Raw genomic sequence first — 25,483 nt, 5'->3', positions numbered from 1 at the left:
GCTTGACCCCTTCTTAGTAATTGTTGCTCCAAATGTGGGAGCACAGTGGTTGAAAGCTGTATCTTCCTTGGCTTTTAGAGGTTTTTTTTTTCCTGACTGGTTTTGATTAATCATGAAAGCAAAGCACTGGGCCCTCAGACTTTGTCAGCCCACAAAGGCAGTCTGCGTCAAAAAGAGCAGAAGCCCCAATTTGAGCAGTATCCCATTCCCATGCAATTGTATTTCCAGTTGTTCAAGCTGGTTGTTTAATATGCAAGAGCACACATAGGTAGAGCAAGTAGGTACAGAGCCTGTTCTGCAGTATAAAGGAAGCATTAGGTTTGTCTGTAAATGTTTGCATATCCAATCCATCTGGCTAAGTGCTAGACCATGCCTGGTTATTGTTCAGGGCGAGGAAGAAGGTGGGGAGGAGAAACAAGGAGCTCTGGAGTTAAAAACCTTTTCCCTCACACTCCAAAGATACTAGATTACATACAAGACAAAGAGAAGACAGTGTTTAGCTTTCCCAGTACCTCTTAGCACAGCAGATTTTGGAATAAAGTTTTCCATCTTACAAATGACTATGTGTTCTGGCCCACATCCAGCAAGTCAGTTACATGTGAACTTCACTCTAAATACTTCTGTAGTTATGTTGGCTAACTAACATATAGGTTTAACTTTCTGATGAAACAATAATAAAGTCTTTATTATGACTGGGAAGGTAATTCCTTCTTCCAGCATGTGAGTGTTTACAGGATAAGAGATACACAAACAGATCACACAGTATGAGATTTGGAATCAGCCTTGATTTGAGTTCAAATCACATCTTAGACATTTTGTCTATGATTTGTTTGTTGGTCGAAGCCTTTTGCAAACATCTGCTCTGTCTGGCTTTCTGTGAGTTCCTTTTCATAGAGAGTTTCAAGTCTGGTGATGGTTCCTTAGGACAAATGATATGGAGAAATTCATGTAGTAATTCTGTGTCCGTGGTTGTCTTAGCCTATCCCTAGAAAGGAGAGCCCAGTTCAGCAGAAGCCTCATTTGTTAGAGGTGCCACTACAAGCCACCAAGTGAACCAACAGGCAAAGGCAAGAAGATATGCCCCAGTGCTGGAACCCACAAATAATATATTTTTAATCATGCAGCCTGATTCCGTTTATCCAGTTCTCCAACTAGAAGCTTCTCTATCTGTTTAGTTATATATATACCTTCTGAAATGTTCTCTTTTTTTTTTATCTCACACAGTAATACAGCCCAGTTACAGTCTGGCTTCACTAACAGTAAAGATATTTTATGGCTTTCAAGCTGGGATTTTATACTGCTACCAATTCTAGCAAATAATGCCATTTCATTAGATCAAAACTTTGCCTGTGGATTTGTAGCCAGGAAAGATTATACTCACTTCCACACCATGATTTTCTGCTTTAGACATGGTGAAAAAACAGGTAAACAGCCTCTCTTGACTCTTACCTGGAAGTGTTTTTATCATCCTGAAGATGAATTTTTGCCATTCCACCAGTCAGGTTGCTCTTTCATGGCCAAATCTTTTTAAACAGGCGCACAAATATACATATATTCAGACTAAAAGTGTCACTTTTAGAAGAACAAAGAAAAATATTAATCTTGAAAAAGTATTAGGAAAAATCACACTAAGAGTGAATTTGATTTAATATATGAGCTATTTAAATCAACTTTATGATCTAACATTAAGTAAAACTGGTATGGTTTATGAATTGGTGAATTTTTAGTGAACTCAGGAAATAGTAGACTTATCCATTTTGTAAGTAAGGCTTTGCCATATTCTTGTTTATGTTACACTAGAAGTGCTCTATAATATCTTGCAAATACTGGATTTTCTATGTAGTAAAATAGTATGTTTTCTTCCAGGTGGTGCAGTGATGCTTTTGGTTTACGAATATGTTTATGCATGGCTTCAGGACACAGTTAATCACAAGGAGCATTTCTGAAAAAACGTACTCTTTAAAATTGCATGCATTCTAAAATACCCTATAATAAAGCAAAAGTGATTCTTATCCTTTATGGTGTTGAATACCCTCAGATTGCACTGATGTTAATAGAATTCCAAACAAATATGGTCTCTAGGTCCTGATCCAAGAAAACATTTAAGTACATGTTTTTCTGTAAGTGCATAATTAAATAGCACTTGACATTTGTAATTGTTTTACTGGACCAAGAGAAAATATAAAGCAGACTTAAGACTGAGTTTTTAAAGGACAGACTGAAATTTCTTGACACAGAATCATCTTATGTAATTGAATGCTTTTTAAAAAGTTTCAGCTGAAATGGCAAAATAAAAACTATCAGGGTATTTTAAAGGAAAAAAAGGAATAATCCTGGGGGGGCAGATACTAAAGTAATGTAAACTGACAGCTCCATTTACTCTACATTAAGAAAATGATCCATACTCTGCAACTCTTCAGTCAGTCTTGGGTCCAGTTTCAATTCAGCCCAGTATGATTTCAGCATTCATATAAGAGCTTTTCAAGTTCTTCAGAGTTTGGATAGAAAAGAACAGCACAAGTAGCCACAACCTTAAAAACATGCATACTGCTAAATATCCTACTTGTTCTTAGCCATATATATTATATAAATCTCATTCAGATCAAAGATAGTAATTAGAATGCATCAAGTTGCATAAAAAAACAAACCAACATGGGATTCATAGAATAAATGAGTAAATATATTAACAGAAAGAAGTCATTTTAGGCATATGAGATTTTACTGCAAAATTTTTATCCACTTTATACTATCCCAAAAGAGCTGTCCTGTGATAAAAATGCTCGGTGCACCCTGACTGCCCCTTTAGCCTGTCATTTCCACCATGGAATGGTGAAACAAGGTAGCCTATCTGCAATTGTACGTAGCTGGCCATACACCTCAAAGAAATGCACCTTTCTGTAGATTAAAAAAACATTGCTCTGAACCTAAAATTTTGCTTTTCCCAGTCACTGTAAATATAAATATTCCAGGGATGTACTTGCATTCTTACTAGCCATTCCAACTCTGTGAAATACAGTAAATTCTGTTATGCTGACTCAAGACATAGTTTCTGTTCATGCAGTTGAGCCATTCTACATTTTCTCTTTAAAAACTCCTTAAATAATTAAAAATTACACATCATTCTCTTAAAATATATAAAATATATAGATATATATAAAATATAAAAATGTCTTCATTATCAGACTTGGTTTGATATCAAACAAGCATATATCTTGCAAAGTTTCAGTATCTCCCCCATACTACAATCACTCTGTTAGCAATGTTCTTCCTCTGAAGGAGGGACAAACATTTTCCTTGGCAATCCTAAAGAAGCACCTTTCTGTATCATTTCCTGAAAATGGCAGTTCACATGTGAAGTCTCATCTCATGAGTGTTTTTAATGCATTGGAAAAGCAACAAAAAGCTAAAAATAGAAATGTGTTTTCAGCACTTTCAAGGATGCCTGTATTAACATGCTCAATAAGCCTCTCTTTTGTCTGAATTTGACAACGGTGGTTTTTCATACCTATGCTCTTTCATAGCTAAAAATCAATAAAACTAGCTCTGTTAAAGTTTATGGTTTTAAGGCAAGTGTTCCTTGTTGCAGCACTTTATTATCAATACTTGGCCAAAGAGAAGACACTACTAAGATAATTTCAAAAACTAAAGCAAAATGCTTTATAATTTGTCTTTTATTAATTTAGAGCGTTCAAAATATAAAAATAAAATGCTTTAAACATACTGTATATACATATATAGCCTTTGGTTTTACATCCTTTCCAACATGATTTTTTTCAGTTAATAGCTCAGCCTGATCTTGGATAAAAAGAGAAACATTCAAAAACAGAAAACAGCATGGTATGGGAAAACAAACCTATGAATGTGCTAGCCCAATGCCCCATTGCTCCTTGTGTAATGTGGGCTGAAATTCAGTTTTACACCAAAGATCTTCTGAACTGGGACCATGCAAACACAGTCTAGTTGAAGGGAGTACTATTAGGCTTCACTTATTTCTTTGGAAACGTTTAACACTCTGTAAATGAAGTGTAGACTTTGCAGATTAAAAAAAATTAATTCTGCACCCACATATACAGAATGTTTCCCAAAGGTACCCATTCACCTCAGTGGGTTCACTCCAGATTTACACCCAGGCACTTGACAGCAGCAGTTAACCCTTATTTATTATTTTTTTAGGGAACAATTCCCTTTTTCATTTTAATTTAATGCCAAATGGCTTAGAATTGTGTGATAAGTGAACATGTTGCAGTTTTCAGTATGCCCGTGAGTATGAGCAGTGAAATAGTCCTTGGGCAAATGAGTATTCTACATAGTAGGTTTACATTAAAAAGAAACAAATTGTGAAACTTCACACGAAAAAAATCCATGACAGGCAGTTCACCAAGAGCCAAGGTCAGGCACTGTTGCTCACTCTGAGCAACACTTTCTGCACGCAGCCCCGCTGACTTCCCAGTCAGGGGTAAGGAATCGTGTACAGCAGGCAGATGCATGGAGAGCTGTACCTAAACAAACACAAAACAAAAACGGTTTATGATGGTGTATCCCATGGGAGGAATAATTAACATCATGTCCTGTCCTTGTTTTATAAATTATCCTCGTTTAGCTGAGGATAATGAAAATAACTGATACAAGCTAAGGATCTGTCTGTCTGTCTTCCAAAACACACTAATTCCTTATTGGAATGTCAGGAAAGACAACTTTTATTCCAGAAATGACCTCATGTTACTCAAGAAAATTTGGAAAAACTTTAACATAGGCACACTTTGTTACAGGACTACAAGACTTGCAAAGTCTTGAAGCTCAAAAAAACTGTGCTTTGAAAAGTTTATCTTCCTTAGTTTTTTGTTTTCTTTTCCCTTTGGTGCCCCTTGTTTGAGTTCTATTGAAAACAATAGGTAGACTCACTCAATAATTCTGTAATCCAGTAGAACGACTAAGCTGAAAGATGAAATTCTCTTGCCAACTTAATCACTTATCTACTTATGATCTTTTTCTTATCTTTTTTCCCCATTTTGTCTTTGGTGAAGAGCTTGTCTAGTATTAAATTAAATTCTTAATTCTTTTTCATGTTGTTAAGGCTCATCTTATTCCAGGTATAACAGCATAAAGGCAGAATAATATCCATCATGTCACTAACAGTGTGGCAGATTGGAAATGCACTTGTGTGCACTTTAGTGGTTTCAAAGAAACATTCTTCAAAAAGTGTTCTACTGAATAACGAGGGTTTCAGCATCTCATTAAAGCTAAACAGCTGTTGGATATCTTTGAGGCTGAAGAAAATTAATCACATCCAAGATCAGATCTTTGTTTCCTTGGGGCCAAAATACAATATCTGTGTTCTTTACAGAAATGCAGTTCTGTTAGCAATTTTTTAGTGCAAGAAGCAAAGGTGGCAGTAGCCAGAGAAGTCCATCCATATTTCAGCGGACATACTGTACATGACATTAATACTGATTACTCAGATTGTTATGAAAATTTACCCACAGCTGTCTTGGTGATGAAAGCTGGAAATCCACAAAATTATAACTGTATTTTAAGAGGGAAATGTATTTTACTTTCTCACTGAATTAGTGTTTAATATGGGATGCAGATAGAACAATATATGAAGAATAGTATTTTCTCCTTTGCTTTAACTATGTCTACAGTAATTTAAGTTATTGCAAAACACTTCTAAAAATACGCAATATATTAATAGCCTATGATGGATATGAAATGTCACACCAGGCTTTTTTTTTCCATATTAATATTCTGAACATACCTACAGCATGGGAAAAGCATAACAATAGTCAGAACTTTATTATTACCCAAGGAAAACAGGTAAATTTTCAAAAATCAGAATTTTAGCTCTCTTGGGATTAAAGTTTAAAGCAAAATAACTGGCATGGAGTACTTGCCACTGCATACAGAAATGTAGAAAGGAAATTTGCTCATATTAAATAATATCTCTGTTTGTAGCACCACCACCAGTATACCTATAAGGGGAAAAAAATGCTTCAGAACAATAATGTAAACTTTTCCAAGAGCCATACTTTACATTCATTAAAGCAGAAATTAAAGACAAGTTCCTCTTTAAAAATTACAACGTAATCTGGACACCAGTGAGCTGAGAATGATGGCACAATTCTGTTTCTCAGTGGAGTTTTTGACTGATAGGGCTTTTTGAGCATCTCCGCACAGGTTGCACACTAACAGCATTTTCCTCTACAGTTTTCTGTTTTATTCAGGTATTTTCCACCCACATTTCTGTTTGTATACTTCATATGACTGTGGTATTTCATGAGTCTGGGAGGCTGGGTATAACTGGAGATACTTAGCTGGATTTCTGCCTTTGACTCTTCTGCCAAAGAGATAGCTATCTCATAAGATGATGAAGCCTCCACTGTAGGCACAAAAACATGACCAAAAACCCCTACCTAAACCTCATCACCTATCACCCCACCATGCAAAGACATATAAAATAACTAGAAGTCTCCTTAACTTAAAAAAAAAAAAAAAAAAAAAAAAAAAAGGAAATAAATGTACTGGAAGGTGAAAACAAATGCTGTGAAAAGCCTCTATTTACAAATGGATAAAATCACAAAGATCTTACTACTGCCTGATGATGGCAACATGCCAGAAGAATCTGAAAGCCACCTATTGCCTTCATTCTCTATTTGATTACCAAAACCCATTAAAACAACAATAAAGGACCTCATAATAACAGTGGATTGTATAATCTCATCAATTAAAGGGTTGTTCTCTAGGCATTTGGCAAACACTTCCCATTCAGCCACCTTTGCTGATTCAAGGCATAGCAGAATTTTCTGTGGTGATTTTTCTTTATTGATTTTTGCACAAATCTTAGTAACAATTGCACATTTAGAAAGTTTGTGATGATTAAGAATAAATATGCGTGGTTTGACCAGGAGAGAGTGGAACAAGGCTCCACGAGCCCTTTTAGGGACACAAAGTCTTTAAGAGCGCAACACCACACTTCTCTCAGTTTCTGATGTTGTCTTCAGCTCTTTAATCCCAAAAGCCTTAGGGGAGACAAGTCACGAGGAGAAACGCCAGGTGTGGCCAGCATGAGGAGAGCAGTCCGTGAGCTGGGCTCAGGGGCCGAGGAGCCGGCGAGCTCGTGGTGCTCCAGGAGCAGCTCCTGCATCAGAGAGCCGAGGCCGTGACGGAGTGGCTGCCCTCCCTGGCAGTCTGCATGCCCTTGAAGGCCAGCGAGGCGGGGATGTCACAGCTGTGAGGGGACAGCGGGGTGCCCCCGGCGTGCTGCCAGCCGTGGCTCGCCATGTAGCTGGATGGAGTGGCGCTGTACGTCATGTAAGGTGACACCTGGGCCGGCGTGGCGTAGGGAGGCATGGCCGGTGCGGACACGAAACTGCTGACGGCTGGGAGGCCATTGGGTGCCTGAAAGGAGAGGGAAAGGAAAAGGATTTCTAAGAGAGTAAGACACATGGGATCTGGTGTAAAATAAGCTGCCCTCAGATGCTGCTGGAGCTTTGTACCAAAACTAGGACCAGCGGGGACACCAAGAAATAAACCCATAACCATTCCCCTGAATTTCATGGGCTCAGTGGCCCCTTCTGCTTTTCTTTTAAGACCAGTTACCCCACTGTGATCAGTGCTTCACACCTCTCCCAGCAACCTGTCGCAGATGATGAGGAAACACACACCAAGAGCAGGGCAGGAACTGCTAAGGCCCCTGCACACCTGCCTACCTTCCCTGCCTTTGAGTTCCTGGACTCCTCAAAGCCCGTGGTTGCATCTAATCATTACACTTGAGAGCTACTGGAGGGATTTGTAATGAGTCTCCCCCTTCTCTCTCACCTTGATGCACTTGGCAATGATTTCCACAGGTTGGAGTAAATGAACTGCAACATTTACCTACCTTTCCTGAATTTCACACAGAGTGTTGGTCACTGTTGTAAGCCCAGCTGGGGCGTGCTGGGGCAGTTTAGCTGAGTGTGCAGTGACCACAGCCATCCCAGTGGCAGGAGAGACAGACCCATCCCTGTGCCTCTCCTCTTCTGGCCCTGAAGGAGGGTGGGCTCAGCCTGAGCTGCCATGGGCAGGTGTGGGCACAGATCTGAAAGCAACACTCCCCAGAGTGAAGAGGTAGCAGTGGCTGGGGGAGGTGGAACATCTTAAACTCTTTGGTAACTGTTTGTTCAGAGCATGAGTCAGAACTTTAATAGTAGCATTATTGATGGTGACTTTTAAAAATCTGTTTTCTAGATACTTGGGATAAAAAACTTGCAAATGTTCTTTGCTCATAGCTCCTCCTGGTTTCAATAGGGCTTCTGTACACAAAACAATTGCAGGGCTGGGTCCTTTCCTGCAAGCTATTTTCCTAGGTCCTTCTGTAGGCTGGAGAGAAGGGTTTCTATTTAAATAGAGAAGGGAGAGTCCTTCAGTCAGCTATGCTATGATTTCACAATTAATGAATCCTTATTCAACTAAAAACTGTTTGGTCGTTTATTTCACGCCCATAAATGTTTCTTCGGCACAACAGGTACAAACCAAGATCATTTATCTTGCTTCAGTTTCAATTTGTGTAGTGTTTGTTTTAGGATTCAGGGCGGCATTTTTTTCTCAAAAATGTTTCCTATCTGGATATGAAAGAGTATTGATTCATCAAATCCTGTAGCATCATCACATGGTACAACTGGACACAACCTGAATAGTGCAAAGCTAAAAAATGAAACAGACTTTTGTTCCTGCTGAAACTTCACATGGTGTTAACATTTCACTTGTTAAATTTCTGCCTGATTTCCAGTATTTACCTTTAAAAAGGGCACTGGCCTATTTTCAAGCTCATGAGTTATCTACCCATGTAGCTCACAGTTCCACTGTCTAGACTATCCTCTCATTGTCATTTGGGAAACAGAGCAGTAATTCTGCTGGGCTCTGTCAATATAAACCTATACAGCAATCTAAAGCAGCAGGACACAGCAATGGGATCCTGGCCACAAGCTTCCTATAGGAATATTAATTAGTACAAAACTTACAGCTGCATCAGCAACATAATTGTCATTCAAAATAATTAAGTACTTTGTTGAAGCTGAACTTGCCTTATTCTTCTGAAAATCCAAATACGTGATCTGACCAGTAATTTGTATTATGTGCCCCCTACGGTGACTCAGAATTACTTTAGCCTCAGCTTTAAATATCAGTGTTTGCAACAATACTAATTAATACAAACCTGCAAATAATTGCACTGCAAATCAGTAAAATTCTTGAATCACATGGAAAATTATGTCATTGAATTCACTGGAAATAAAAAGTGTGGCCCTAAAAAGCTGCTTTTCCAATGTGCAAACATGAACCAAGAATGAGCACCTCTGTTTTTTGTAACAAACACCAACAAAAAGCTTTGCACAGGCACAGTAGATTCATTGAAGCCAGGTTGTAACACTGGGATATCAAGAGCCGCAACCCAAATATATTCTGCACAGAGGAGCACAGAAACCCTGGAGAGGTGAGTGCTGAAAAGAGAAAATATATGGGACAAGTCCCTGAAGTCTCATAGCCATTGAGACAGCACAAACCTTCTGCTTCTAGACCTCAAAAGAGGTTCTTTGGGCTCTGTGAATCCGCCCTGTTCCTCAGGCTTTCCCACTCCCAGGGAGGCTGGTACCAAGCAGTGGGCTCAAGGCTGTGCCTGGAAGCCCCATTTTAAGTAGGATTCCTCCTTATGAGTGCTCATCTTCTGTGACCCCTTAGCTGTGCTTTGAGAAGGTGTGCCAGTAGGTATGGGGTAGATCTGTGCCAGGCAATGTGCCAACAAGGCATCTCTTTGCTGGTCCACCAATGTTCCAGCCCATGTCCCGGCCTACTGCAACTCCTACAGACAAGGCCTCCAGGGGTTCCTCAGCAACCATAAGCAGATGACTTTGCATGATCTGAGGCAAATCTGAGTGTCTGAACATGCACATTAATGCAGACATTATTGATAAATGCTTTATCAATAGGCTTGTTGATAAATATTTGATCCAATCACACATATGTTCTGTGGCCTTATGGCACAAAGTCTTCAAACTATAATTCATGAAGAAGCCCAAGTTTCCTATTGAATCATACTGTAAGGGCCTCTTGGGTTGTTGTTGATAAAACAAATGGAAACTGACTAGAGATTCACTAGTTTTTGTAAAAGCTTAATTTAAAAGAATATCTATACATATTTATAGCAAACAGAACAACCCTTTTACACACACACACACACACACTCACACACACACACTCACTCTTATTCAAAATAAAGTTGTGAAAACTGTTCATTTTATAGCCTATGTGCCCAGCTACTGAGGGCAGGATGTGGAGACAGTTGTGTAGGGATGTAGGGACCACCAGCTGCAACCTGTCAGAGGCCACCAATGCTGTCTGTCATCACTGCCTCACTGAATTGGTGAATCATTCTTATTTTTGTTGTACTGCTACAAAGCTTTACCACTCTAAACCATGATTCTGTGGGTGCCACAGATGCCCTCAGCCAAGCAGACAGCACTGGGATGGGCTGGAACTGGCCCAGCACAGAGTGCAATTCTGCCTCAGGGGAGGTTGAGCCATACCCACAAAGCAGAGGCTTCCTCTGACCTGAATTTAAAAATGAGGAGATAGAGAAAATCTCACTCCATAGGATTTTAAAGTATGCTACTCAAATGAAAAGCCCAAAACCAAACAAACAAAAAAAAAAAAACCCAACACCCAAATTTTCATCTCTGACTTTCATCTGTGAAAGACTTGACCTAATAGTCTTGACACAAGCATTTTTATTTCCAAACAGCCTTAGATACAAAGTGTAGGTTATCAGAAGGGTTGAATCTTGTCTGTCAATCTGGCACTTTTTACAAACATGACATTCACTTAAAATAAATTGAGGGGATTAAGTTCCATGACCCTGTATATACTGGATGAATAATTCATCCTGCAGTATTTCAATCAGAGGAAATGAACAGCAAAATCTAAACATTTGTAATTAGGAGTGCAAGAACCCCACGGTGTTTATGGATTTTTGAAACCCTAAGAATTTGGTTTAAGTGCAGAGGTTCTTGAACCTGGCTTTTAAGTTTTATAAATATTTTTTTTCTTCATTTGAACCATTGTTTTTCAAGGGAAATCTAATTTTTTAAGCAAACAAACAAACATGTAGTTGTAGCTGAACAAGAACCTCTGCTGCGTAAGAGATAAGGGTTCCCATTTGAAAGTGCCTACTTTCTGGCTTCTACAAATATCAGAGAGGAACTTCTGCTCTCAATTGCTGCTTCTATCAATGTTTTCAGACAACTGATGGAATAAGTATTTCCAAACTTTAGAACTGAATTTGAAACCTAGAACACATGACCTCCCACCAACTCACAAATTCATTTAAACCTGTTCTTGCAAAGCTACCAGCAAAACAAGAGTAATTGGGTCAGGATAACAAGTTGGGTCTGGTGCCTTTCTACCAAGTTGCTGCTGATACCTGCCAGCGACAGTAAAAGGAATATTGAGGTAAGAAATCAAAACCAGGGTGGACATAAAAACCTTGCTTTAGGTCACACAAAATTGTCCTGCTGAAACAAGCAGACTGCACGTTTTCACCAGTAAAGGAGTTGGTTGAGTAGCTTTAATAGATGGAATCTTTAGTTTTGGTCACTTTAGATACAATACTAACTAGAGACACCTTTTTTTGTCATTGTTTCCAGTCTGTTTGTGATTTGCAACACAGAGGGAGTGGGTGGATGAAAAGCAAGTCTAGAACCAAGCTAATGTGGGAATGTCTTTGGAATAAGTAGTTTCCATTAGTTGCTTGGACTCCTAAAAGTCAGAGCAATTCTTTCACAACCAGAGGTAACCACCACATACACCTTGATATCTGTTTTGAAGGTTATGCTTGTATAATGTGTTGCAGAGCTTCAGCCTCCTCTCTCCTTCATGGTAAGACAAAAGAGTACAAGCTTTCTGGACAAACGTCTCAGCCAGTCAATGTCTGACAAACTACCTGATTTTGGTTTCTTCTGCCTTGATCAAGAAGAACCAGAGAAACATGCAAGCTAAATTTCACTTTTGGTCCTCATGGTATAAATTCTAATTATATATTGCAGTGAATTTATATTATTTTGTTTCATTGTTTTCCCTCTCTGACTTTTGCTTGCTAGATATGTGTTCTCTCAGTATCAACATTAGTTCATCTCCCATGTTCTCTTCCCATGTTGATTCTAAATATTTCAGAAAATTACCAGGAATTGTAACATTCAAAATCACAGACTGGTATTTATGTTTGCTATCATTAATGGCAGTAATGTAAAGGATCTCATTTCAGTTTTATGTGAATACAAACGAGAGCAGATTTGATGCCACAGGTGGATGCCACCTCAATTTTGTAGTCTAACTCTAAAGTCAGTGTCCAAAATAATGTAAATTATTTATTATTATTATTATTATTATTATTATTATTATTATTATTATTATTATTACTTGGCCATTGTACTATAATTGCTACAATATTTAATTAAATAGTTCATGTATTGCATGGAGTAAGAATGCAGGCTTTGTAGAAGTATTCTAAATTACTATTCAAAAAAATGTTTCTGGAGAAACAGCATAGCCTTCAAGTTGGAGTTACCTAATTGAGCAGCCTGAATGAGCTTGGACAGTGACTCAGCCCAAAATTCCCTTCTGCAGTCATCAGAAGTTCAGTCTGTGTCACGGCTTAAGGGACACACCTCTGGTGAATAAGGTTGCTGTTTCCGTTTGTGTCTCGCAATTCTAACACTGAGTTGGATGGAATGAACCCTTCCTGTCCTTGGATCAGCAAGCTCAGCACGTTGCCTTGATCCTGCAGCACAGCCCTTCCCCGAGAGCCACTGAAACCAACCAGCAGAGGTACCAGGGAGCAGGAGCTGGGAGCAGGGACTGGGAGCAGAGCGGAGTGCTGGCAGCAACTTTCTCTGCAGTGATGCTGCCGCAGCCCCGCACACACACATACACCCTTTTGCTGCTGGTTTTCAAAATGAAAACCTTCAAACATTTTCTGGAAATGATGGATCTTTTCCAAATGGCCTGAAAACACAGTCATGAAGAAGCTATTGCAGCAGTTCTTCTTTCTTCAGCAAGAAAAAGCATAGCAGGAAGCAAAATGTCTAGTCCTTCAATCAGAAGAGCAAATCAGCACAAAAATCCAGAGGATATCCCATTTTTAGGGACATCATATAATCAGTTAAAATGATTATGACAACAAGATGAGGAGCAATCAAACACAAACTGCAAACATCAAGGAAGCAAACATGCTAAATCTCTCTTTATAATTGGAGGTTAAATATGATTTATAAATCAAGTCAATATACGGGATCCCGAGGGAAGAGCAAACAAATTTTCCAAGTAAAACAGCAGCAGCAGGCATGAAATAGAAATATAATTTAGGAAAATGGCATTACTAAATTATCTAAGTAATAAAAATTGAGTTCTTTTAGGTTTTAAAATCGATAAACTTAAGTAATATTTTTGTATAAATTGTAATTACTAAATGAGAGCTAAATTCTGAAGCTGCCATTCAGTGCTACAGGATCAACAGGAAAAATGACACTACCACAAATCAGATTGGTGTTCCACTAAAATTAATGTGCCTACACAGGTAAGTCACAATTACCTAAAGAAGGGTTGCAAAAGTGAACACTGAGTAAATTTCTCCAGTTTATGATAATGGGTTTTATTAGAAATATTTTTAAGAAAAATGAGACAAAATTTCTAAGGTGTATCTGAATAAGCTAGCCAGAGTTAATCCTGCAAATCATGGTTTGCTTTTTATAGTGCTGGAAAATATTCTTACAAAAATATTTTCATATTAGACTGAATATCCATATTCTTAGATGAATTAACTTATTTTATTGAGCATATTTCTTAATTTCACTGCAATCAGCTTAAAATGAGACTGAAAAATTAGGACACGGACATTAAATAATTTTGATATAAAAAAACTTAGAAGCGGCAATATTTTGTATGTAAGATATTAATTTGGCATAATATTATAAAATATAATATTTGCCTTTGTTTTCAAGAAAGAGTGAACAGTGATAATGCATTGGAATTGAGAAGCTTTTAAAAATAACACATGGGCAAGGGGCTTACATAGCTGCTCTGTTGCTCAGCTGAACTGAGTTGATTTCCAGAAGACTGTGATTTGGAAAAGAGACCTTTCAAGAATGGAGAATTACACTATTTCTCTTTCACTGTAAGTTGAGCAAAGTAATGCTGGTATTCTAGTTGAAGTCACAATTAAAACAGACTTATTTTTAGAGCTGAAGTGCTCTAATATTTCAAACAGAGTTAGCTACCCAATCCTTTATATTATCTCTTTAAAAGATGCCATTTTCTTTGCAGCTATTTCTCCCATTGTTAAATTCAATTCACAACAATGTACTGCATAAGAAAATCACACTACTTCCTTCTAAAATAAAGTTCAGTCCTTCCAAAATGAGCACATCCCATTCCCCGTGTTTAATGCACTTTTTTATTAACTTAAAGTTGTTTCCTTTACCTAAAGCCATCCCCAGCTGCAGTGAATAACACAGAAACCAGATAATATCAACTGAGTGTTGTAACTATAGTTGGGACATGCATCAAGATCACTCTAAATGATATTTTCTTATCCAGTTTTAAATCTCAGCCTCTTCAGGGAAATAAAATCCCAGTTTTGGAAATAGTAATAGTAACTTGAATTTACACACCGTCACCAATCCTTTCCTGAAGGAGCCAGGGGCATTTTATGTCTTTTCCAAAGCAAACTACATCAGAAACAAAAGAAAAGGAAAAAAATTGGGGGGAGGGGGGGAAAGACAGGGGGGAGAAAAAAAGAAAAAACACCACTCATTCTCTGACACTGAGTACTCTACTACAAAAACAACGGAGGAAAAGAGAGAGGGGAGAAAAAGGCATGGTGGATAAAAGGCAGACAGATGTTGCTGTAAAACCTACAGCAACATTCTGAGGGAAAAGCAGGGAGCAAGAGCTGCCAGTGCTTCTTCAGAAATGCAGTTGGTTTAGACAGCTTTCACAGTAAAGTGAGATCTACCACGGCCACCAAGCACACACTAATATGTCCACCTAAACATCTCCAGTGTAGATTATAGTTCAAGGTCTGCACTGTCATTGAATGGTTGCTTCCCTTTCATATGCCAGGTTTAGAAGGATGATATAAATCAAAGTCACTGTCTTTCCAGTGAAGATGCTGGATCTTGGGGTATGTTCTACTATTTAGCAAACTTCACAACCAGACTATTTCAAAGCGGGGTGAAAACAAATTCTGGTTGCTTTAAGCACAAAGCCTGGTTCTGATGACAAAAGCACAACTTAAGTTTGTCCTTAGACAGATATTCTGGGCTTATGAGGACAATAGGAAAGCGCAGGAAAAACAATCGTGTCATATAAGCAAACTCCTTTGAGTTGGAATTAACAACAGATTGCCATAGTTTTAGAACAGATTTGCACAATAATTCCCCCTTGGTATTTTGGTAAAATCTGGAATTGGGCAGGGCACACATGGACTCTAAACAAGCAAATACACTGGAAGAAATAAACATTTGTTCTTTTCTATGCCATTGGTTAACACCATAATGTCTTACTGAAAGGTTCTATGAAAAATGCCTTCTTAATATTATCTACTTAGCAATATATTGTATTTTCAATATGCTGTTATTTAAATGAAATTGGAGGAGGAGACTTATGGACACAGACCTTCAAAGGGATTCTAGATGTCTAGAAGCTAGGCAAATATGGGGTCAAACTGGTAAAGTCTTCACCTTGTTCTCTTCATGGACAGCTAAAACAGCAGTCTCCTCTGTCTAGCAAATCTCTGATGCTACAGAGGCAGTTACTGGGAAGCTGGTACATTAACGAGGGTGAACCCATAACCCATCAACTGTTAAATGCCTACAGTTGTTACTCCTAGGTGTGTAGGCAATTCCTAAAAGCTGATAAATTGCCACAACAGACAAATTCAAACACACTATACAGTCTTTATATACTTGCCAATCTCCTGCAAGAACCAAGACTGAACAGGTCAAATCACATCTAATACCCCTGCTCCTGTCACTCTGCTTCCTAGCTGTGACAGGTATCTCCCATTGCTCCCACTTCATGGTCCCTGATCATGTTTGTCATGGCAGACCTCCTGGTAGGTTGGGGTCCTTTGAGCAGAAGGTGCTTAGAGTGCAGTTTGAGTGTCATCATACCATTCACTCACCTCTCTGACTTTCTTTATTAGTTTCATCCGGGTGGAGTGCCCTGAAGCCATGTGGGTTGGTGGACAGGGCACTGTGTTTTGGCCGTGGAAGCAGGTGGCCAGAAAGAGGCAGGTCTCACAAATGGGGTTCGAATTGGGTGCCATCCAGATCACCTGGGGAGGAATCGGGTGCATGTAGTGGGATCAGCTCATGCCCCTCACCCACAACATGCAATGACAAGGATGCCTAGACCTTGAGCAAGCTGTCTTAGTGGCAATGCTTTGATAGCAGGCCTAGTCTGGAGGTCCTAGTGAGAGTGACACGGAACCAGACAGTCTCCAAGCCAAGGTCTGAGCCCCTGCACCAGACTCTGTTAACAATGCTGCTGGGTACTATGGCAAGAAAGCAAATAAATACCTCTCCTTCACAGCTTCACCCCCCTGCTGCCTGGGTATGACTGAAGAGCAGTAGGTCCAGACCTTTGTCATTGATGGAATTTGCACAGACCCATAGCAGGAATCCAACTGCCTGGATCCCAAGATGCCAAATAAGTAATTTGCTAATTAATTTTTTCAGTAAATCATGTGTGTAGGAGGACCATGTAATTGGCCATAATATTTAAGGCTTCATTTTAATGTTCTCCCCAATTAAGTTACCCCGTGTTGTGGCTTCTAAGCACTGCAGATGCAGTTGCAGATGCACGGGCACCAAATATGCTTTTTTCAGTGTTCATCTATAAATGAAAGATCAGGAACTAAATGTTTGCATTATCTACATTTGCTGTGCAAGTCATTTGCAATCACTTGCCCTAAAATGGAGCCTTTCCTTGATGTGCTTGCAGCACACAGACCTCACGGCCCCGGTCAGAATGCAGCCGAGGGACAGGGAGTGATATCCCAGCAATGCCAAAATCTCAATCCCCTAACAGCTGAGGAAGTTCAGCTGAGACAGACCTGAGGTAGCTGCTGCTTAGGGGTTTGGCCAGCATGTCAGAGGAAGACTTCACTCAAACTATGTTCACAAGCCCCTCTGAATTAGGAGGAGTGCTTTCTGCAGCTCCAGTAAGTTTGGGATGAGGCCTCCAAAGAGCACACCATTTCCAGGAGGGAGCTTGCTCTTAGAGCTCCCAGTTACAAGCATTTTCCCATTAATGAGTATCAGCTCCCTTTGGCAATATGTACATCTGCTTCCTGCAATGCACACAGAAAGTCATTCTGAAAAGAAATTATTTCCAAGCTATTTGCCTCTCAGCAAATCATACAGACATGTGTCAGGTCTTCTTCATTTTCATACATGTGTAATTACAGATCACAACTTTTTTTCACTTTGAGCATCCATGATGTTAGTCCAGCAATTCACAAGCATCAGATGTCTGAGGTCTGCATTTTAAATACAGTACATGTTTATTAAGCATTTTGATTTCAAATGCAGGTTACAAATGTGTTCATATTGCAGTCTTTTCAGCTATTTTTTCTTAATGCAGTAGTCAGTATAAGCTGTGCAACACAAAAGAAAATACTCAGAATATTCATCCTTTGTAACAAGAGCATAATTATCTGTAGAAGCACCTGAACACCATACTGAATGTGCCTCCCTGTGTAAATAATGCAATATAACTGAGCTCTGTATGAAATGTGTATGACACAATACTGTCAAACCCTTGGAAAAATCTATTTTCCTTTTCAGTTTCTCTGATTCACAGTCACCCTATTTGAAAGCCATATGACAAATCTGTGAGTGTGATACACCAGGGAAATTATGCAACTGCTTACGTATAAATGACAACCTGGGACATCATGTAATTAAACCTGAATAGAAACTTGACATGGTATCTTTTGGTTTCCTGGGGAATGTTTTGTACAAAATCACAGTCTGCCAGGCTGAGCTTTCAACTCCCGAAACCCAAATATGAACAGCATTGCAAACAAAAGCCCCAGGAATTCCATAACACATAAAATGAAAAATGTTCCACATCCAGAGGTTCAGTTTCATGATAAACTAGTGTGACTGCATATTGTCAAGGCAAAAATGTGAAGTCTTCCTGCCTTTTTTGTGGGCGAACTCCCACTGATGTGTGGGACAAGGGCTGAAATGTAGCCATTGGAACTGATTGGAGAGGTCAGCCTTGGCTGCTGCCTGACGAGTCTGGGATGTCAGTAAGAGTTTTGCCTACAAAAAGGCTACAGTATCACATGTCTTAAAACAAATGTATATCATTTAAAAGAAGTGATCAAATAAATTTACTGTAAAAGTACACAAGTCCTTGTTCTTTGGTCTCAATTTTTCAGGTCTTTCTCACACAGAGGGATTTTCTGGGGGATTTCTTGAGAAGCAAAATATTATCTTCCATGATTAGGGCTGAGGGACAAGTCCTTCACTTGTCTAGTAGTTATGGAGCTATTTGCAAGCTATGGACAGGTGAACTTTGGATGTTGGTGATGCTTAAATATGTAGATGATATTTGTTGGAAAATGCAGAATTAGCCATCACTCACACAAAATCCAATGTTAATGTGCTTCAGAGCACATTTCCTCTGCTCCTGTGGTGAAATTGAGAAGCCTAAGCTAAACATCAACACTTGATTCCTTCCTCTTGTAGGCACCTCTGATTTTGCTAATACAGACATAAAACTGGAACATCACAGAATGATCACGTTTCTTCTCTGGGGGAAATCTGATGTCTGCCTCCTTAAGACCCTTAAGAGTTTTTGTAACAAGCTTTGCCCAAAAGAGATAAGGAAATAGCAATTACCCCGACGTACAACAACAGAGCCTATTTCACCATAGTCCTTCTGGCATATTAAGTATCTCCGAGACTTCCCCATTTTCCCACCACTCCAGATACCCCCCTGCTAGATTCACAAATGAACCAACATTCTCTCATATTTCCTGCTCATCTCTTTACACCCAAAACTATACACATTGCAAGACACCATGGATCCCATGATGCCAGAGAATTTTGTAAGTCTTTACTGTCACGGGCTGTCATTCCAGACTCACTACACTTCAGCAAAAAGACAGTAAGTCAGCACTATTTGCAGCAGGAATTTGGTTCATAAACTTCACACTATCTGGAATAAATATTTTGGCAAAAGGAATGTGGCAAAAACTGCAAATAATCACATTTTCCCATCCTTATTTAGCATTATTTTTTTAACATATTCTTAATTAGAAAGGTAGTGAACTTGTGACAGACAAAGCAATTAATGCACATTCAAATTAATTCTCTGGATAACAATTCTGAATACTATATTATAGACTGGTCTGTGTGTTAGAACTTTCCAATGCCAAATTCTATTTACCTATATTATTACAGGGAAGAAGCTGGGAAGAACCTCCTCTGTATCTTCCTTTAGAGAGCAGGGTTCTGAAAATGGCTTTTCTGCCCTGTGAAACTCTCTGGACAATTTATTTGGATAAATGAATTCCATTTTATTAATAGCAATTTTCTCAATTTTTAAATAGCACATATGTTTAAATAGCATTTTTCAGGTGATCTTTCAGGTTGAACAGAACTTTAAAGTAAAACTGATATTGACAATAGAACAGTTATATATTATGAAGATGAAATCATAAATATTGGAAAGAAAACAGAAAAACGGAAAAAGTAAAAAAATAGTTTCCAAACCAGCACTGAAAATAACTCAATTTATAAAACGCTGTTTCTCAACACATCTGTAGAAGTAAATGAGATCCATCAGAGGCCATGGTTTACAGCCTATGAACAAGATCCTGTGAATATTTCAGCAGGACTGCGTGCAGAAGGCCCAGCCTGGAACCTAAAACAATGAAGCCACAGTACAGCTGCTCTTACAGAGTAGTGACAAGCTATATCTACTATTTTTTAGCAAGACTATTAATGCTTATTTTAGTCTTTAAAGAAAATTTAGAAGAAGTAGTAACACTAAATCTAAGTCTAATTTTATCTTTAACCATATGGCTACACTACGGCGCACATTATTTGTCTTATGAAACGAACATAAAAATAATGGGATAATAGAAAAACAAAACAAATAGGACAGCATTGAGGGTGGTGTATTGTTTAAAAGGCAATATATGGAATGAAGTAGCTGTTCACTGTCAGGATCTACAGTATTTCCCACTCTGCCCGCTCTTTGCAAGTGCTCCCACAGTTTGTGCTCCGCATCTTGAATGTGAGTCTGATTCAGCTACTCTCACCACCAAACACGAGCTACAAAAGTCTCCTCTACATGGATCTAAAACCAGACACAGAACTCAAAAAATACGTCCAATGCCTCTGTCTTTGAACAGGGAAAATGCTAAACAGCGATTGTGGGTTTTCTTCGACTTGGTTCTAAGTACAACAAATGTGTGGCCGGGAAGTCAGTGTGTCTGAGACCTCTGATGCATTTTGAAATGTTTCCATCACACGGAAAAAATGTTTTCAAAACCTGTGCTTTCCCAACGAGTAACAGTTGAGCCTTTTATAGCTTTTCTCCTGGCACGGGACATGATTAGCAAGTACAAAGATTTAGACAGAGATTTATTAAGTAACAGTTATATTGTGTTGTAATTAAAACGTAGGAAATTCGTCGTCTACTTAAGCGTTTAAAAATGCTTAATGTAGGAAGCAATTACATCTCATTTTCAAATTATTCCCCTGACTACAGAGCACGCTGCGGACAGAGTAAAACGCGGCCGCAGGGGCGGAGGCGGCGGCGGGCCGTGCCCGCTGGCCCGGCCGGGGCGGAGGTCGGTGGCGGCGGGTCCCGAGCGGGGCGGGGGCAGCCCCGGGCCCGGGCGCGATCGCTGCCGCCCCGCCAGCCCTCCCCAGCCCTCCGCCCGCCTGCAGCCAGGCGGGATGGGCTGCTGGGCGCCGCGGCCGCCAGGCCGGGGGAGGAAGCGGAGAGAGGAGCGAAGAGAGCCAGGCGTTTTCCCGCCCGTCCTTGCAAACCAAAACCGAAGAAAGTCCGGCACCGGCTCCAAACCGAGGACGGTAGCCCGAGGCCGAGCTCGGGAGCCCTGTGCATCACTGCCCGCCCCCCGCCTCTCTCTTTACCTGGCTGTACTTGGCTTCCTGCTCAAGGGAGCTCTTCTCCAGCCCGTTCACGGCATGCTGAGTCGGCGGGTGGAAACTGTTTCGGCCCAAGCTGCTCCATTCCTCCACCTTGGGGCTGGGGTAAGGCGAAGTGTCATTCACTGCTAGAAAACAAAGGAGCGGGAGAGAGCGAGTTAGAGGCAGAGGCTGGGATTCGGAGGTGGATATGGCTTTGCTCCGGGATGGAGACGGCTCCCTCTCCCCACGGAAGGAACTCTGTGGGGCACAGCTAAGGGGAAGCCGGACCCTCGCCCGCCGCACCTCGCTGAAGCTCCCGGGAGCTCCTTGAGACGGTGATTCGTGGGCAGAAGGCAGTCAGCTCCCCCCGTGAAACCTGTGACAGAGTTTAGCAACCCAGCCCACAGCTGACTGGCTCGCCCGTCCCCACATCCCCGCACTGGCGGGACGCAGCTGCCGCCCGGCATTTATCCCCCAGGAGCTCCTAAGGGGTATTTACGGCAACCGCCGCGTGTGTATTTGTGAGTCAGAAGAGAAACGATACCCCGTGTTACAAACGGACCTGACACGCCTGCAGATGAACTGGGCTCCAAACAATTTTTGGGAGAAAAAGAAAATGAATCATAAAAGTAAATAAATAAATGTATTTTTTTAAATAGGGAAATAAAAGGAAGAAGATAAGAAAACGGGGAGGAAAAGAAGTAACAGTTCTATTATTTACATGCTTATCAGCTGCGCCATGGGCATATCGGGATGTTTTGCTGGCGGACAAATTCCTCGAACGGCCAAATTCCCGCACCGGGGAGCCAGGGGAGGAGTAGGGGGAGCCCTGCCCCGAGCCCCGCGCCCGGCCGCATCGGAGCCGCCGTGGGAGGGGGCTTTCCTGCCACACCACCCCGCCCGGCCCCTCGCCGTGCTGGGGAAAGGCACAAATCTGAAGTTGTCTTAAGAAATTGAGCTCCCTCGGCGAGCGCCCTTTTCTGCTGATCTCACACTTTCCCATGAATAGGGGCTTCCTTTCCGTGTCAGCAAGGTCAGTTTACCCTATAAATCAAGGGCGAGCAGCCCCCATCTGCGGCATCGGCCACTCCGCAGCCCCGACGCTCTGACGGGAAGGGGAGGGGGAGATCTCACACTGCAGAAAGATGTGTGCCGCTGCGGGGGCTGAGGGAGACGGGACAGATAGCGGGGCACCCGGCAGCACCGTTAGAGGCCTGCCTGCCAATGTGGTGTTAATAAAGGAGGAACTCACTTAAAAAAGAAAAAGAAAAAAGAAAAAACCAACACAAAACAAACAAACAAAACCCCACAACAAAACAAAAACAAAAAAACCCCACCCAAACCGTAAGTTTCTCATGTGATTGTAATGCACTCATTCTTTTTAATGTTCATTGCCAGCACTACCTCTAGATTGCCTCAGAGATTGCCAGGCGTGTATTTGTTAAAGTCGACTCAGAAACAAGTACATTGTTCGTGCCAGTGAGGACTAGAATAAAGTTTATATCGTGAAGGGCAAAGAAGAACAAACTTACATTTTTTGCATGTATACATATTAAAAAAAGTGCTTGTGTGTTGCTTGAAAAAAAATCACCTTTCTGATTAAATAAGAAAAAAAATTATTCTGCAATGCCTAAAGGATCATTTTGCATTTGAAATGCTGGTAGGACTGGATTGTTGCTGTTAAAAAGGCAGTGAAAACAGAGATCACAGCTCCCACCTCTCCACTAATACTGAGAGAAGACTGGGACACAGAGATCGCTGTAGGCAAAGGTTATTTTGGACTGTTGTTTTCAGTGACACTTTGAGTAACGCTTTCGCTGTTAGTTCACTGGCAAAGACCGAAATGGAAAAAATGTCCCTTGCTAGCGAGCGGCTGGGAGACGCGACACAGTTTCCAGGCGGAGGAACCGAAAGAATGTGCAAGGGATAAAAGAGGCAGACCTTGGGCCTTTGGTTTTCGTAGACCACCGCTTCGGAGGAAAATACGCCGTCAGAATGAAAGCAATTAGATGACATTTGAACTTCCTGCCGAAGAAAATTTGGGCTGATTGCGAAAACTACAGAAAATTGATTTCTCAGTAACGCCAAGGCAGCGCCCGTGACCGAAGTGCGGCAGCGACCCTCGGTCGGGACCGGGACCGAGTGCGCCCTGGTGCCGCCGCACCCCGGGCCAGTCCCTCCGGCCAGCGTCCCCACCTCCCGGGTCACAGAGGCGGAGGTGACGGCCGATGTGTCCTGTTTGCTGGTCCGTCTGCAGCCCACCCAGGCCCTTCGGTCTGCCCACGTTTCGAGACGCATCCTCCAGGGAGCTCAGCGCCCTGACAATGCCAGGGAAAACGCCAAGGGTTTCCCGAATTAAACAACGAAACCACCTTCCTACCCTCGGAGAGGAAAGAACCCAGGAGCAGGGAACCGAACCGCTCCGGCCCTGTTTGGCTGCCTTTGTGGCCCCGGCTCCCCCCATTTCTCACCTTGGTCTGTGATGGACCGGATCCCCAGGATGTCCGTCACCGAGTGAGAGGACGGCCACGTCCTGGGCATGGCCATGGTGCTGGGGATCGCCGGCACACCGGGAGGGGTGGACACCTTGGCTCCTGCAGCAGCGATGGGGCTGGGGTAGGGGTAGATGTGGTTGTAGGACAGAGCAGGCTGTGGGGGCGGCTGGTGCTGCTTGTAAGACTCGTAGTGACTCTGCTGAGACAGGTTCCCGATTTTGTTCCGGAGGATGCGGCTGATGGAGCTGACCGACGGCACGTTGTACTTGTCACACACGCCATCGGCCAGCAGGCGATCCCGGATCTCCCAGGCGAAGATGCCCGGATCCCTTTGTTTGTAGGTCCGGATATGTTTTACCACCGTGGGGGTGGTGACCCGAGGCTTGCTGCCGCCGATAGCCCCCGGTAGGATGGAGCCGGTCTCGTTGTAGCGAGCCAGGATTTTGCTGACACAGCCGTGGGAAACGCGGAGCTGCCGGCTGATGTCACACGGCCTGATACCCAGTTGCGCCAGTTCCACAATCCGCAGCCTGATGGCATTGGGCAGGGGTCTCCCGTTGACAAACACCCCCCCGAGCTGGTTCACTTCCCCGAAGGCAGGTTCTGCAAGCAAATGCACAAACACAGCCGTCGGATACGGCGGACGGCATAGAAGGGGGCGTCTGAGTTGCTCCTCATCACAGACAGATGTCACAGACAGGGACCCCCCCCCCCCCCCACTCCCGGTCACTCCACGCACGCTTCTTTATAATAGCGGGATGCCCCCGAGACCGAAGGAAGCAAAGGGAAGGGAGGAAGATAAATGAGAAGTTAAAAAAAAAAAGAGAGAGAGAGAGACAAAGAAAGAAAGAAAGAAAAAAGAAAAGACAGATAGAAAGATAATCCGTAGCAACAAATGTCGGAGCTCTCCGGACTGTGCATCAAGCATATTCCCAAAAATAAGCACATTCCAGAGATGAAAAATGAGATCGCCCCAACAGACAAGTCAGCTTTATTGCCACAGGATAAAGGAACGCGAAGAAAACAAAAAGAAAATAAAAACATCTTCTAAGGCGCGGGGGAGGGGGAGGAAGGAAAAGTAGTTGAGGAAATTCTTTTACATCTTGGGAGAGACGAGGGCAGCGCGGTGCTTCTGAGTCGGGACTAACTTTTTAAAGACCGTTCCTGGTGCTGTTAGCGCCTTTCGCTTAACAGCACGATTACACTGGGCTGTAAAACAAGCGTGTTAAAATGTTAACTGCTACGATCGGTGTCAGGAATAATATACAACGTGTCACGGGCTGCAGCCATCCGCTCGGCTGCGATCCTGCCTCGCACTCGCCTAATAACACTAATAACAAGCCGACTAGTCATTAGCTCTCTCTCTCCCTCCCCTGCTCCTGACCCTCAACATGTTCTTACAACTTGTAGGAACACGAGCAAAATCAATAAGGGAGCCGCGGCGGTGGCAGATGACTGCGCACGGGTGCTCCCCCTCTCTTGACAGCACTTGAACCCTCCTGCGGCTCCCGGCCACTTACCCATTCCTCTGAGCGGGACACCTCGAGGCCGGCCCTAAATCCCAACGGATCCCTATGCCCGGGAACAGGCTCCCGGCGTCCTGCGCTCCTGGCCTCACCGGCTCCGAGCCTCTCTGATCTCCGCTGAGGAGAGAACGGTAGCGTGAGGAAGAAAAGAACTACAAGGAAATCTACATCCCGACAAGAGAGCCTTGACTTGTGCATTTCAACCTCAGGGCAGCGTGGGCAGGGCCGGGCTGGGCCGGGCCCGTGGCCCACCGCCCCC

General features: G+C 42.0%; 2 protein-coding genes across 6 annotated transcripts in view; one reads left to right on the top strand and one right to left on the bottom strand.

Moving 5' to 3' along the window:
• The window catches only part of SLC25A21 (solute carrier family 25 member 21), a 232,564-nt gene extending 228,955 nt beyond the window's left edge, over window positions 1–3,609 (top strand). For both annotated transcript variants that reach the window (XM_030949645.1, XM_030949646.1), the window contains one exon: window positions 1,867–3,609. In XM_030949645.1, coding sequence (XP_030805505.1) covers window positions 1,867–1,946 — 80 coding nt within the window. In that variant the 3' untranslated portion in view covers window positions 1,947–3,609. The remainder of the gene's footprint in view (window positions 1–1,866) is intronic.
• PAX9 (paired box 9) lies at window positions 3,243–25,405 on the bottom strand. 4 transcript variants are annotated; one of them, XM_030949642.1, is made up of 5 exons: window positions 25,219–25,405; window positions 23,675–24,301; window positions 21,207–21,346; window positions 16,208–16,360; window positions 3,243–7,395 (listed from the first exon to the last, which is right to left on the bottom strand). In XM_030949642.1, the coding sequence occupies exons 1-5, from the start codon at window positions 25,220–25,222 to the stop codon at window positions 7,141–7,143; spliced, it is 1,179 nt and encodes a 392-aa protein (XP_030805502.1). In that variant the 5' UTR covers window positions 25,223–25,405; the 3' UTR covers window positions 3,243–7,140. The 4 variants fall into 4 exon arrangements, with proteins under 4 accessions (XP_030805502.1, XP_030805501.1, XP_030805504.1 ...); XM_030949641.1 differs by having other exon boundaries at window positions 3,246–7,395; window positions 21,207–21,349; XM_030949644.1 differs by lacking the exon at window positions 16,208–16,360 and having other exon boundaries at window positions 3,246–7,395.
• Window positions 25,406–25,483: the final 78 nt, after the last annotated feature.

The sequence above is a fragment of the Camarhynchus parvulus genome, chromosome 5 (assembly GCF_901933205.1).
Source record: "Camarhynchus parvulus chromosome 5, STF_HiC, whole genome shotgun sequence".
NCBI lineage: Eukaryota > Metazoa > Chordata > Aves > Passeriformes > Thraupidae > Camarhynchus > Camarhynchus parvulus.
The sequence above is the reverse complement of the archived record's forward strand: the minus strand, read 5'-3'. Positions and strand labels throughout refer to the sequence as shown.